The sequence below is a fragment of the Garra rufa genome, chromosome 23, assembly GCF_049309525.1.
Source record: "Garra rufa chromosome 23, GarRuf1.0, whole genome shotgun sequence".
Taxonomy (NCBI): domain Eukaryota; kingdom Metazoa; phylum Chordata; class Actinopteri; order Cypriniformes; family Cyprinidae; genus Garra; species Garra rufa.
This window is the reverse complement of record NC_133383.1, coordinates 30,479,514-30,495,509: the sequence shown is the minus strand read 5'-3', so window position 1 is coordinate 30,495,509 and position 15,996 is coordinate 30,479,514. Positions and strand designations below refer to the sequence as shown.

The 15,996-nt window shown below is 35.4% G+C and overlaps 2 protein-coding genes across 2 annotated transcripts in view; one reads left to right on the top strand and one right to left on the bottom strand.

The window, feature by feature from the left end:
- The window catches only part of snx30 (sorting nexin family member 30), a 45,207-nt gene extending 36,134 nt beyond the window's left edge, over positions 1-9,073 (top strand). The window contains exon 9 of the mRNA XM_073829615.1: positions 1,056-9,073. Within this exon, the coding sequence (XP_073685716.1) occupies positions 1,056-1,127 (72 nt within the window). The 3' untranslated portion in view covers positions 1,128-9,073. The remainder of the gene's footprint in view (positions 1-1,055) is intronic.
- A 468-nt stretch (positions 9,074-9,541) lies between these two features.
- slc46a2 (solute carrier family 46 member 2) overlaps positions 9,542-15,996 on the bottom strand; it is a 14,016-nt gene continuing 7,561 nt past the window's right edge. The window contains exons 3-4 of the mRNA XM_073830257.1: positions 10,358-10,514; positions 9,542-10,273 (exon numbers count right to left, since the gene is read on the bottom strand). Of these exons, the coding sequence (XP_073686358.1) occupies positions 10,216-10,273; positions 10,358-10,514 (215 nt within the window). The 3' untranslated portion in view covers positions 9,542-10,215. The remainder of the gene's footprint in view (positions 10,274-10,357; positions 10,515-15,996) is intronic.

Genomic DNA, 15,996 nt, shown 5'->3' with positions numbered 1-15,996 from the left:
ATACCAAGTGAGCTTTTTGCTGAAAATTCTCACAATTACAAATGTTACATTAATTTTAGCTCAATAAAAAAGTAGTTAGTCAAGTAGTTACTTACATATTAGACAATATGCAACATTAGCAGAAGCATTCTCCTAGCAACGTTTTGCAGCGTTTTGCTCGAATCAGTTGAAATAACTCGCTCATGAAGTGACTTACCACCACCTGCTGGTAGTTTAGTGTGTTTAAAAGTATGCCTCCACACCCAACATTTCTAATGTATATATTTATAAATCAATAAATGTATTTAAAACATTAATCTCACTTTTAATTTTGCAGTGTAAATTATGTAATCTCACTGCTAACAGCCATTTAGAATTTATTGATAAATTCATCAAATAAATTTCAAAGTTAATGCATACATTTCAAAAGTAAAAAAAAGGCCTTTATAAAGGTAAATCAAATATGTAGATTTAAGATGTAAAAGCTAATAGAGCACTGATGAAAATATTGCTTCAGAATTTTTTTTTTTACATCAGATATTTCTAGTGGTACTTTTATGGGGATATTTTGTGTGGAATAGTATCTGCTGATATGAAAAGTTCACTGTATATCGTAGTAATAAATTTAATTTATGACAGCCATGAAATTGTGTTTACTTTTTACATTAAACACATTAAATATTACATGTATGCATGTAATATAATATCTATTTCCATTACAGGTTCGGTCTTAAATTTCATATAAGGTGGTATTAAAAAGGTCTTAAAAAGTCTTAAATTTCACTTGTTCATATCTGCAGAAACCCTGATTTTGACTCACCTGATTTTGACTTGTTTTTACTGAAAACAAGACACAAATTTTTACTTGTCTAGAAAATCCTTCCTGATTCAAGAATTTTTAGATATTTTGGCCGGAAACGAGACAAAAAAATCGAAGTAGGAAAAGCATTTTTTGCAGTGTGGAAATCTTTTGGAAAATCGAATCTTGTAAAAGCATATACAGAATGTCTAGTCAAAACAGACATTTGATATAAAGCTAGCTTTTGCCTTGACATCCTGTTGCTTCTGCCCCACAGTGCCTTGCAGCATGGGAGTCCCTCATTCCACTGTTACAAGACAAACAGGAAGCAAAGGGCGAAACGAACTGAGCATGTGTTTCAGCCGCTCCTTCGGCCACCGGTGAGGTCCAGAGCTCACGACGCTGCGAGCAGGCTGTCCTCGGACCTGTCCAGCGCGAGCAGAGCTTTCACGAGACGGCCCAGGACGGGACAGGACGCTACCGGAGTGGACGAACTCCGAGAATTACATTTTGTAAAGTGTCTTTATTTGTTAAAGCCCATCCAACCACCTCTCTCTCGTTCTCTGGTTCTCTGGTTCTCTCTTTTTTGTGGAAGGAGGATTTGGAATTAGTAGTTTCCTCTGCAGAAGGAACTCTGAACGCGTCGACTTTGGGAAACCGTAAACGTTCGCGAGGATGAGAGAGGAGAGGAAGTTTTTGGTGACGTCAACAAATTTGTAGTTTTTAGTCAAATGTTTGCCAGTTATCCTTTTGTAAATGCCTGTCTTTTGATGCTCATCCGTCCAAGGGAACCAGTGTTTTTGTGTTTTGGTTCACGTTCATGAAAAGTCCCGCGGAAGGTTTGCCAACATTCGTCTTGCCAAAGATGTGGAACTGAAGTTTGATATTGCGGTTGCTTTTTTTTTTTCCGGAAGGCGTCACAAAACACTTGCCTGAATCGGCCGTTCCCTCGTTGTACTCGAAACTAAGCTGTTGCGTTGAAATGAAGGATGTTTTCCCAGCCATACTTGACCTCATTAAATATTTATGACTAAAGATGTGTCATAATGATTTGTACTTGTCTTAATGGGGCAGTGTATGTCTAATGTGAAACTCTGGGATAATAATGGAGAGCGCTTCGTCTCCGGTGATATACACACATTGTGAAATTCAAAGCTTTTAGTAAATGCATTATGGTTGGTGTTTTTGCCAGCTGGGACATCAAAGTTCTTGTAAAGGATAGTACTATGTTACTGTGCAAACGTTTGGGGTCAGTAAGTTTATCTTTGAATGTTTTTCAGGCGAGACACTGCAGGTGAATCGGGTAAAGAAATGAACTAATAGTTATCGCCTTACTTGCTCGGTTGATTGATTACATTGATAATTGCAAACTTTTTTTGTATTACAAGTTTTCTAAAATGTTAGGTTTTAATATGCAAATGAGCCATTTGCATACATTTCTAGTACGAAAATCTAAACACTGGATGAAAATTCTTGTTTAATTGTTTTGACATTAGAGTCATTATTTGTCACTCCATTCTTCAAGAAACACTTAAAACAGGCAGAAAATTACAGATTTTCTACAGTTTTTTAGGAATAAATTGTTGTATAAAATCAAGCAAATTATATACGAACAAATCCCTCTGGGGAAACCTTCAGGATATGGACAGGAATAAAAATGTAAAGTTAGGCGTGTGTAAGAGCTACTGAAGTGGAGATTTATGGCTCAGTCCAGGAGAGCAAACTCATTTTGAGAAAACGGCCTTTAAAAGTATAGATTGTAATTGAAATCTATTGACACAAATAGATAAAGTGCTATAAAAGAAACACTTAACAGTGACTTTTGGATGTTTTCTTTCCGCTAGTCTGAAAAAACACTTTATCAAACACCAAAAGCCCAAAAATCATGAAAAAAAAAGGTTTTGCCTGCAGTGTCTCCCCTTAAAAGAAGTCTCTTCTGCTCAGCAAGGCTGCATTTATTTGATCAAAAATAAGTAAAAATACTGAAATATTATTACAATTTATAATAACTGTTTTCTATGTGAATGTATATTAAAATGTAATTTATTCCCTTGATGCAAAGCTGCATTTTCCGCATCATTACTCCAGTCTTTAGTGTCACTGATTTGCTGCTCAAGAAACATTTCTGATTATTATTAATGTAAAAAAAAACAGTTGTGCTGCCCTATATTTTTATTTAGAAACCATTTTACATTTAATTTTTCAGGGTTTTTTTAATGAACAAAAAGTAAAAACGGCATTTATTTGAAACAGAAATTGTTTGTCACATTATAAATGTCTTTTGATCAATTTAACGTGTCCTTGTTGGATAAAAGTATACATTTGTCTATTAAAAAAAAATGTTTCTGACCCCAAACTTTTGAACAGTAATGAAATAATGCCAAACCAACCAAACACTTTCTTTTCAACTGATAAGCCTCACTGCAAAAAAAATGCTTTTCTTACTTAGATTTTCTTTTTTTTTGTCTTGTTTCCAGCCAAAATATCTAAACATTCTTAAATCAGGAAGGTTTTTCTAGACAAGTAAAAATTATTATTGTTTTCAGAAAAAAAAACCAAGTCAAAATTAAGTTCTTTTTTGCATAGAACAAGCAAAATAATCTGCCAATGGGGTAAGAAAAATAATCTTGTTTTCTGTTTGAAATAAGAAGAAATAAGATTTTTGTTTTGCCCCATTGGCAGATTATTTTACTTTTTGCAAGCGAAAACTCACTTAATTTTGACTTGCTTTTTCTGAAAACAAGACCATGATTTTTACTCGTCTAAAAAATCCTTCTGGATTTAAGAATTTTTAGATATTTTAGCTGGAAACAAGACACACAATCTTGAAGAAAAGCATTTTTTGCAGTGCGGGCTTTGTTTCAGCCCATAATCAAAAGGTTATTTTTTTTTCATAAAGAAAATGAAGCCTATTTCAGGAGTATTAAAGGGATAAAAAGGGATTAAAGGGATATTTCACCCAGACATGTGAAATTACAGAATTTTCTCTTTTTTTATTATTATTTATTATTATTAGTCTTTTTGTTTTACTTACATTGTGGCTTTATTTCCAATTAAAACATGTAAAGCATATATATGTATTTTTGTATGTATGTTATGTATATATCATTTTAATGTACAGGTGAGTTTAAAAGTTTACATAAACCTTGCAGAATCTGCATAATGTTAATTATTTTAGCAAAATAAGAGGTGTCATATAAAATGCATGCTATTTTTTATTTAGTACTGACCTGAATAAGATATTTCACATAAAAGATGTTTACATCAATTGTTGAATTTATAAAAACGACCTCGTTCAAAAGCTTACATACACTTGATTCTTAATAATGTGTTGTTTCCTGAATGATCCACAGCTGTGTTTTTTTTTGTTTAGTGATAGTTGTTCATGAGTCCCTTGTTTCAGAAAAATCATTCAGGTCTCACAAATTCTTTGGTTTTCCAGCATTTTTGTGTATTTGAACCCTTTCCAGCAATGACTGTATGATTTTGAGATCCATCTTTTCACACTGAGGACAACTGAGGGACTCATATGCAGCTATTACAGAAGCTTCAAACTCTCACTGATGCTCCAGAAGGAAACACAAAGCATTAAGAGTCGGGGGTGAAAACTTTTGAACAGAAAGGAGATGTTTACATTTTTCTTATTGTGCCTAAATATCATATTTATTTAATTTAGTACTGCCTTTCAGAGGCTACAGAAGATGTTTCCCAGAAGAAAAAATAAATTAAATTTACCCTGATCTTCAAATTACAAAAGTTTTCACCCCCAGCTCTTAATGCATAGTTTTTCCTTCTGAAGCATCAGTGAATGTTTGAACCTTCTGTAATAGTTGCATATGAGTCCCTCAGTTGTCCTCAGTGTGAAAAGATGGATCTCAAAATCATACAGTCGTTGTTGGAAAGGGTTCAAATACACAAAAATGCTGAAAAACCAAAGAATGTGTGGGACCTGAAGGATTTTTCTGCAGAACAGCAGACAGTTTAACTGTTCAGGACAAACAAGAGACTCATGAACAACTATCACTAAACCAAAAAACCCAAAAATCGGGTAAGAACACAGTATTAAGAATCAAGTGTATGAAAACTTTTGAACAGGGTCATTTTTATAAATTCAACTATTATTATATTGATGTAAACATCTTTTATGTGAAATATCTTACTCAGGTCAGTACTAAATAAAAAATATCATGCATTTTGTATGATCCCTCTGATTTTGCTAAAATAATTAACATTTTGCAGATACTGAAAGTGGGATGTGAACTTTTGACCTCAACTGCATATGCATTTTTATCTGTATGTTATGTATATATTATTTGTATGTATATCTTATGATAGAAAATACATCTGCGTTTCAGTGACAAGTTAAGGGGAGGAATTTAGAAAATTGCAAATGGTCCTGAAAATTAGGCTTCATTTTCTCTGTTTTAAAAAAAAAAAAACTGATACAAATTTGAGATTAATAACAAATCACTTTCAAAATGAATTACAGCTCTGTCTATTTGAGAGGTCGTTTTCTCTGAGATAAAGAGTCAGGGCTGTACAGCAGTTTATCTCTCACAGGAGGAAATATTTAGGGAAATTCTGTCATTTTTAAGTAGTTCTCCATCAATATTGCAGTTAGCAATGTAGCAATGACCAATCAGAAAGTGTGTTTAATCAGGTTGGAAACACACACGCCGCAGGTTGGTAGATACAGTTACAGCAGCCGTGTTTTTGCATTGTCATTTTATTAAACTTCTTTCACTTTCATTACTTAAAAAAAAAAAAAAGAAACAAGTTCTGTCCGGCAGCATAGGCTCTTTTCTGTATGCCTATGTTTGCCCTTTTATGTGGGAGAGGTCATATACTTTCGGTGAAGACACTTCGAGTCAGCCTTATACTTTTTGTCTCCATGATATTTTCTCACAAAGGCAGCTATATGACTTTTGTTGCTTTAATGCATGTTGTACATTGATATAAAACACAGTTTGTACTGGATTCAATTCAGTTTTTACAACAGGTTAAATGTCAAGTGATTATATGACTTTCAAACGACCGCCTGCAGAATCTGCAATAATCGTGGTCCATTTTACACACAAATTATTTTTTGTCAAATATTAAACAACTGTAGCATGAGTGTGTCATATGTTTACTTACGAATCAGTCCAGCAGGTGTGTATGAAGATAAACTAACAAATTAAACTAAAGCATGTGAGGCGAAATCACTTGCAGTTTATTAAAACTTTGTATGTTTTATATATCTACGTTATGTTTTTATCAGTACATTGGTAGAATATAAATTCTGCGCTTTAAAGGGAAGAATAACTTGTACAGTGTTGTTTGGTGCTGTTATGCTGATTTAATACTGGGAATAATTTGATTATACTAATAAGGTGTATTTTTTCTTTTAATGTATTTTACAGAACTAAAACCTCCATAGACTGCCATTATAGAATGATAAGTTGCATAATTATTGCATTTCCAGGATTCTTTGTGTAAAAAAAAGGTATGTTTATTAAGATATACCATAACACAGATGTACAAATAACTTGATTGATTGCAAAATCTGTACAATAAAAATCTGATCAAAGATGTCCTCCATTTCAAATAGACAGTGCATACAGAACAAATACAAACGATTCATTGAATTTACTACATTTTTTTAAGGTAAGTGGTTGGAATTTCCTTCATTTAAATATTTTATTTAAATATAGCCAAATTAAATTGATTGCAACCGCTTACCTTAAAAAAGTTAGTAAATTCAATGAACCATGTTTTTCAGTGTGGTAACACTTTACAAGAAGTTTCCATTAGTTAACAATAGTTAATTCATTGACTAAAATTAAAATGAGCAATGCACACATTCAAGTTTTTGTTTATACTGGGTGATAAACATAGAACTGATCATTGTCAGTTCAGGTCTATTCAAAATATTAATAGATACAACTTCTGAATTTAACTAGATAAGAAGTGCATCAAGACAAACTTTAAGTTAGCTTGAGAAAGTTTAAGTTTAAAAGAAGTTTAAAAGTATAAAAAGTTTAAAAGCAAGTTGCTAGTATGTTTTGAGTTGTTTTAGCAAGTTACTAGCATGATTAACATGTTACTAGGATGTTTCTAGCACGACTAGCATGTTGCTAGCATGATTAGCATGTTACTAGCCTGTTGTTAGCATGATTAGCATATCACTAGCATGTTACTAGCATGATTAACATGACACTAGAATGTTGTTAACATGATTTAAGAGTTAACATATTTCTAGCATGTTGTTAACACGATTAGCATGTTACTAGTTTGAAGTTTCAAAAGTTCAAGAAGTTTAAAAAGTTTAAGAAGGTAAAAAGAATAAAAAGTTTTAAAAGTTTAAAAACAAGTTGCTAGTTAGTTGCTAGTTGTTTTAGCATGATTAACAAGTTACTAGCATGTTTCTAGCATGATTAACATGTTATTAGCCTGTTTGCTAGCATGATTAACATGTCACTAGAATGTTGCTAGCATGATTATCAAGTTGCTAGCATGTTGTTGGCATGATTAGCATGTTACTAGCATGTTGTTAACATCATTAGCATGTTATTAGTTTGAAGAAGTTTAAAACGTTTAAGAAGTTTAAAAAGTTTAAAAGAATGATTTTTTTAAGTTTAAAAGCAAGTTGCTTGTATGTTTTGAGTTGTTTTAGCATGATTAGCATGTTTTTAGCATGACTAGCATGTCACTAGCATGTTGTTAGTATGATTAACGTGTTACTAGGATGTTTCTAGCATGACTAGCATGTTACTAGTCTGTTGTTAGCATGAGTAGCATATCACTAGCATGTTATTAGCATGATTAACATGATTAACATATTTCACGATTAGCAAGTTGCTAACATACTGTTGGCATGATTAGCAAGTCACTAGCATATTTCTAGCATGATTAGCATGTTACTAGTTTGAAGTTTCAAAAGTTCAAGAAGTTTAAAAAGTTTAAGAAGTTAAAAAGAATAAAAAAGTTGTAAAAGTTTAAAAACAAGTTGCTAGTTAGTTGCTAGTTAAGTTGTTTTAGCATGATTAGCAAGTTACTAGCATGTTGCTAGCATGATTAACATGTTATTAGCCTGTTGTTAGCATGATTAGCATATCACTAGCATCTTGCTAGCATGATTAACATGTCACTAGAATGTTGCTAGCATGATTATCAAGTTGCTAGCATGTTGTTGGCATGATTAGCATGTTAATGTCATGTTGCTAACATGATTAGCATGTTATTAGTTTGAAGAAGTTTAAAACGTTTAAGAAGTTTAAAAAAGTTAAAAAAAGTTTTGGAAGTTTAAGAAGTTTAAAAGAATGATTTTTTTAAAGTTTAAAAGCAAGTTGCTAGTATGTTTTGAGTTTTTTTGCATGATTAGCATGTTTTTAGCATGACTAGCATGTCACTAGCATGTTGTTAGTATGATTAAGGTGTTACTAGGATGTTTCTAGCATGACTAGCATGTTGCTAGCATGATTAGCATGTTACTAGCAGGTTGTTAACATAATTTAAGAGTTAGCATATTTCTAGCATGTTGCTAACACGATTAGCAAGTTGCTAGCATGTTGTTAGCACATTTCTAGCAAGTCACTAGCATGTTTCTAGCATGACTACCATGTCACTACCATGTTGTTAGCATGCTTAGCATGTTAGTAGTTTGAAGAAGATTAAGAAGTTTAAAAGTATAAAGATTTAAAAGTTTAAAAGCAAGTTGCTAGTATGTTTTCAGTTGTTTTAGCATAATTAGCAAGTTACTAGCATGTTTCTGGCATGTTACTAACATGATAAGCAAGTTACTAGCATATTACTAGCATGTTGTTAACATGATAAGCAAGTTACTAGCATGTCACTAGCATGTTGTTAGCATGATTAACGTTACTAGGATGTTTCTAGCACGACTAACATGTTGCTAGCATGATTAGTAACTAACATGTTGTAAGCATAACTAGCATGTTGCTAGCATGATTAGCATGTTACTAGTATGTTAATATGATTAGTGAGTTATTAGCATGTTTGTAGCATGTTGCCAGCATGCTTAACAAGTTGTTAGCATGTTTAGCAAGTTACTAGCATGTTTTTAACATGACTAGCATGTCACTAGCATGTTACTAGCACATTGCTAGCCTGTTACTAGCATGTTGTTAACATGATTGGCATGTTACTAGCATGTTGTTAACATGATTAACGAGTTATTACCATGTTGCTAGCATTATTAGCCAGTTGCTAGCATGATTAACAAGTTACTAGCATGATTAACAAGTTGCTACCATGATTAACAAGTTACTAGCATGTTTCTAGCATGACTGGCATGTCACTAGCATGTTGCTAGCACGATTAGCATGTTACTACCATGTTCCTATTTGATTAGCATTTTACTAGCATGTTGTTAACATGATTAGCCTTTTACTAGCATGCTGCTAACATGAATAGCATGTTAACATGATTAGCATGCTATTAACATGTTGTTAGCATGATTAACATGTTACTAGCATTATTAGCATGCTACTAACATGCTGTTAACATGATTAGCGAGTTATTAGCATGTTTTTAGCATGACTGGCATGTCACTAGAATGTAGCTAACATGATTAGCAAGTTGCTAGCATGTTTTTATCATGTTGTTAGCATGATTAGCAAGTTGCTAGCATGATTCTAGTCGCTAGGCATAGATAGATAGATAGATGTGAATAGTGACTGTTGAAATTAACATTAAGACGTCTTCAGTAGCACAGATTTTTTTTAGCAGCCAAAAATACATGGTATGGGTTAAAATGATCGATTTTTCTTTTATGCCAAAAATCATTAGGATATTAAGTAAAGATCATGTTCCATGAAAATATTTTCTAAAATTCCTGCCATAAATATATCAAAACTTAATTTTTGATTAGTGATATGCATTGCTAAGAACTTCATTTGGACAACTTTAAAGATGATTTTCTCAATATTTAGATTTTTTTGCACCCTCAGATTCTAGAATTTCAAATAGTTGTATCTCGGCCAAATATTGTCCTGTCCTAACAAACCAGACATCAATAGAAAGCTTATTTATGCAGCTTTCAGATGATGCACACATCTTAATTTCAAAAAATTAACACTTATGACTGGTTATGGCTCCAGGGTCACATTTACTATTATAGTCAATGTTAACAAATGGAAATTTATTGTAAATTGTTCCCAAAATACATATGACCTCAAGATAGTCAGCATTTCATATGTAGACATGTAAAAAAACTTGGCAAATAAGATACACAGACTGCATTGCCATTAATGCAAAGAGTAACCACAGTGCAACAGGAAGTAACATCATCTATTCCAGTAGATAACATTATCTGAAAACATTGATTAAATATCTTCTATGCTGTGTAACATCAGTGTAAACCTACAAACCATTATTATTATGAATGATTTGTCCATTTCTGACAGTTTGTGTCTCCTTTGTTGTGGCTGATGCTGTTAGTTCCCTTGAATTCTTTCATATCCATCGTGCCTTGCAGAGCGACATCCTACAAAACTAGGCATTAAGCAAAATCTATGAAGAACTCAGTTTTTAGAATTCAGTAGTGAATGAAAAATGAATTAAAAAGTCTCAGCTTACCTGATGGGTATCATAGAAAGAACGGTGAAGATGCTGGACAGTATGAAGACAAACCCTGGGAAGGTGTCAAGTGTGGCCTGATAGATCTCAGTGTAGATGGGGGTGGTGACCAAGCTGGCTAGTTTGAAGGACAACTGGAGCAAGACAAAAGTCATTCCTATGGGCGGAAATGTAACCAAATGTCAAAATTACAAAGGACATGCTTTACAAGCTACGGAGTTCCAAACTAAAGGTTGAGAGGAGCTTGCTATCCCATCACTATCACAATTAGACCTTCATTTTTAAGATCTACATATGAGATGAGGGTTTGGTTTGTGTGGCCTGTGGGTATGGTATCAGAAGGTTATGGGACACAGGACTATGGCAAGCCATTTTAGCCTAAAATATACTAAGCGTTACTCGTCGTGATTGCATTTTTACTAGTAACAATGTCAATTATAGAATAGTAACAATGCCAATTGCCATATGGCAAGCCGTTTTAGCCTAAAATACACTATGTGTTACTCGTCGTAATTGCATTTTTACTAGTAACAATTCAATTAGAGAGCTCTATAGGCCTATGTCACGTATCTGGTCGATCCTGTCATCATGAACTCTTGCACCACACTTCTGGACTGCAATCCCCACAAGCCACTGCACCAATCACTGCACACACCTGCTCCTCGTTTTCCACTGCACTGATTGCTGCACACACCTGTTTCACATTTACCCACATGCATTTAAGCCACAGACACACACAGCTTCCTTGCGAAGTCTTATTGTTCCATCTGGTCATTATTTCCGAGCGTTTCTTTCCGTGTTTGTTTTCTCTGTGTTTGATTCCTGGACTCCTCCCCGTGTTTTGATTCTCGCTGCCAGCCCCGACCTTCTGCCTGCGTTTGACCACGATTTCTGCCTGCCCCTTTGTGTTTGTTTTGTATCAATAAAATGCTGCAAATGGATCCGCATGTCTCTGACCCTCCTTGTGACAGAAGACTTCGCCGCTACAAGGATCCAGCAGCTAGTATGATGTCATCCGGTTCCAGCACGCATCCAACAGTACAGATCATGCGTCTAAAACAAGGTGAGCGGTCTGTTGAGGAGTATGCAAGGGACTTTCTTGAATTGGCTAATCAGTCAACTATGGATGAGGGATGTCTGATGATTTTCTTCCGTGGAGGACTCTTAGAGCCATTGGCTTCCCTCATGCCAATGTTTGAACCGGGCTGGACTTTGCAATATTATATGGATCTTGCTCTTTTGTTGTGTGGCTCTCCTTTTACTGTGGGAATTGTGGAGGAGGACCATCTTTCCACAGTAAGTTCCAGCTCAGAGCCACAGCATAAGATGTCTGCCAACCCAGAGCCGGTTCGCAAGATGGCCGCCTTCCCGGAGTCTCCGCTGGTCCCGCCCGGCCTTCCAGAGCCTCCGCTGGTACAGTCCAGCCTTCCAGAGCCTCCGCTGGTTCCGCCCAGCCTTCCAGAGCCTCCGCTGGTTCCGCCCAGCCTTCCAGAGCCTCCGCTGGTTCAGCCCAGCCTTCCAGAGCCTCCGCTGGTTCAGCCCGGCCTTCCAGAGTCTCCGCTGGTCCCGCCCGGCCTTCCAGAATCTCCGCTGGTCCCGCCCGGCCTTCCAGAGTCTCCGCTGGTCCCGCCCGGCCTTCCAGAGTCTCCGCTGGTCCCGCCCGGCCTTCCAGAGTCTCCGCTGGTCCCGCCCGGCCTTCCAGAGTCTCCGCTGGTCCCGCCGGGCCTTCCAGAGTCTCCGCTGGTCCCGCCCGGCCTTCCAGAGTCCCCGCTGGTCCCGCCCGGCCTTCCAGAGTCTCCGCTGGTCCCGCCCAGTCTTCCAGAGCCTCCGCTGGTTCCATCCAGTCGTCCTGAGATTCCTGTCTGCCCGGTTCTGGTCACGGAGGCCATGCATGGACTGTTCCCACCCACCCTCCCTGCTGCTCCAGTCCCGCCACCTCTGTCTCCTGACAGTCCCTCTGCTCACCCACATCCCACCTTCGGTACAGAGGACTCGCAGTTGGATTGCCAGTCTTCATCGGTGTCCAGACTGAAGGATCCCTCACCATCACCTCCAGTCTCAGAATCCTGGACTCCACCTCGGCCCTCCGACCCTGCGGCTCCACCCCGGCTCTGTGCTCCCTCGTCTCCGTTGTCGGCCGTCGGCCCACCAGCTCCTCCGGGCTCCATCGTCTCTCCGGCTCCGCCCCGGTCAGTCGTCGCCCCACCTTCGCCTCTGGACTCTACTCCTCCGGCTGCGCCTCGTCACTCCGTCCTGCCGGCTCTGTGGACCTCCTCCCTCCCGTGGGCACAGCCTCGATCCTCTGTCACTCCGGCTCCGCTGCGTACCTCCGGACCTCCATCTCCGCCGGGGTCGCCAGAGCCTTGGGTTCCGCCTTGGCCCTCCGGATCCTCGGTGTCACCTAGGACCTCACCATTTCCCTCCGTCGGCTCAGCCTCAGTTCATAGTTCCAGTACCCCTACATGGACCTGGCCCTCCATCCCTCCCCCTGTTCCGCCTCCGCTCCACCACCCTCCAGGTTGTATTAGGTGGTTAGAGTGTCTGGAAGCCGCTCCTTGGGGGGGGTGCTCTGTCACGTATCTGGTCGATCCTGTCATCATGAACTCTTGCACCACACTTCTGGACTGCAATCCCCACAAGCCACTGCACCAATCACTGCACACACCTGCTCCTCGTTTTCCACTGCACTGATTGCTGCACACACCTGTTTCACATTTACCCACATGCATTTAAGCCACAGACACACACAGCTTCCTTGCGAAGTCTTATTGTTCCATCTGGTCATTATTTCCGAGCGTTTCTTTCCGTGTTTGTTTTCTCTGTGTTTGATTCCTGGACTCCTCCCCGTGTTTTGATTCTCGCTGCCAGCCCCGACCTTCTGCCTGTATTTGACCACGATTTCTGCCTGCCCCTTTGTGTTTGTTTTGTATCAATAAAATGCTGCAAAAGGATCCGCACGTCTCTGACCCTCCTTGTGACACTATAATTCAATTACTACACTGTAAAACGTTTTCACCAGATTCAACTTAAAAATCTAAGTTCAGCAGCTGCCTTAAGTTAAATCAGCTTAAAACTACAAGTAATTTTAACTTATTACAATAAAAATGAGTTGATCTCACTTGTGCGTTAGCTTAAAGTTTTAAGGCAGCTGCCTTAAAAACTTAAGTTTTTAAGTTGAAATTGATGAAAACTTTTTTACAGTGTACTAGTAACAATGCCAATTAGAGAGCTCTCTAAATCAATTTTTACTAGTTACAATTACAATTACAGAGCTCTCTAAATCAAATATTACTAGAAAAAATTCAAATTAGAGAGCTCTACAAATAAATTTTTACTAGTCATATGTCTCCATTGACTTCCATTCATTTTAAATTACAGAGCTCTACAACAGAATTTTTACTAGTAAGAATTACAATTAGAGAGCTCTCTAAATAAATTTTTACTAACAATTCCAATTAAAGAGCTCTCTAATTCAGTTTTTACTAGTAAGAATTCCGATTAGACAGCTCTCTAATTCAATTGTTACTAGTAAGAACTGAATTAGAAAGCTCTTTAATTCAATTATGGAGCTCTGCAATTAAACATATCTTTAATGTGTTTTTTTACTAGTAAAAATTTAATTGTAGAGCTCTGTAATTGCATTTTTACTAGTAATAATCAAATTAGAGAGCTCTCTAATTGGAATTGTTACTAGTAAAAACTGATTTAGAGAGCTCTCTAATTGGAATTCCTACTAGTAAAAATTCTGTTGTAGAGCTCTGTAATTAAAAATGAATGGAAGTCAATGGAGACATATGACAAGTAAAAATTCATTTGTAGAGCTCTCTAATTGGAATTGTTACTAGTAAGAATTTAATTAGAGAGCTCTTTAGTTAATATTGTTACTAGTAAGAATTTAATTAGAGAGCTCTTTAGTTAATATTGTTACTAGTAAGAATTGAATTAGAGAGCTCTCTAATTCAATTCTTACTAGTAAAAATGCAATTACGACAAGTAACACTTAGTATATTTTAGGCTAAAATGGCTTGCCATAATTGCCAATAAATTTTTACTAGTCATGTCTCAATTGACTTCCATTCATTTGTAAATACAGAGCTCTACAATTGAATTCTTACTAGTAACAATTACAATTGCAGAGCTCTTCAATTTTTACTAGTAGAAAAACACATTAAAAATATGTTTAATTGCAGAGCTCTGTAAAAAGCTCTCTAATTCAGTTCTTACTAGTAACAATTGAATTAGAGAGCTCTTTAATTTAAATTATTACTAGAAAAAATTGATTTAGAGAGCTCTCTAATTGTAATTGTTACTAGTAAAAATTCTGCTGTAGTTCTCTGTAATTAAAAATGAATGGAAGTCAATGGAGACATATGACTAGTAAAAATAATTTGTAGAGCTCTCTATTTGTTACTAGTCAGAATTGAATTATAGAGCTCTCTAATTGAATTGTTACTATGCAATTACAACGAGTAATGCATAGTATATTTTATGCTAAAAATGGCTTGCCATAAAGGACTGAACCCTGAGGCACTCCAGTAGTTGGCTGATGTGATTTAAACACCCCTATATTAAAGACACCTTAAAGAATACAAGATACACACTTACACCTAAATATACACTACCAGTCAAAAAGATTTTTAAGAAGTCTCTTCTGCTCACTGAGCCTGCATTTATTTGATCCAAAGCATAGCAAAAACAGTAAAATTTATAAATATTGTTACTATTTAAAATAACTGTTTTCTTTTTGAATAAATTTTAAAATTGAATTTATTTCTGTGATTTTTAGCATTACTACCTCAGTCACATGGCTCTTCAGAAATCATTCTCATATGCTGAATGTAACATACTATACTATACCATTCAAAAGATTCTGTATCACTTTTTTAATTTAATTTTTATTTTTTTACATTTTTTTAGAAATGAATACTTTTATTTAGGAAGGAATTGACTGAAATTATTTCAAATAAATGCTGTTCTTCTGAACTTTCTATTCATCAAAGAAACCTGAAAAAAATTCTGCTCAGTTGCTTTCAACATAATAATAATAATACATGTTTTTTGAGCAGCAAATCAGAATATTTGAATGATTTCTGAAGGATTATGTGACTGGAGTAAATGCTAAAATCCAGCTTTAAAATTACAGAAACAATTACATTTTAAAATATATTCAAATTGAAAACAATTATTTTAAATAGTAAAAATATTTCAAAATTTTACTCTTTTTGCTGTACTTTGGATCAAATAAATGTAGCAGAAGATACTTCTTTAAAAAATATTGAAAATCTTACTTATTATATATATATATATATATATATATATATATATATATATATATATATATATATATATATATATATACACTGTATATATATATAAAAACTCAAAAGGTAGTTTTTTAGTCAAATAGTAATTATTTAAAAAAACAATATATTTTTATTTAATTAAAATTTTATTTTATTTTATTTTCAAATACAAATTGTGTTTGTTTTTAAGAAAAACTGAAATTAAGAATTTTTTTTCTTGGCACAATTTGTATTTGAAAAATAAAAAAAAAATAAAAAAAAATAAAGTAAAATAAAATAAAATAAAATATTAAATTAAATAAAATATTGTATTGATTTTTAAAATAATTAATATTT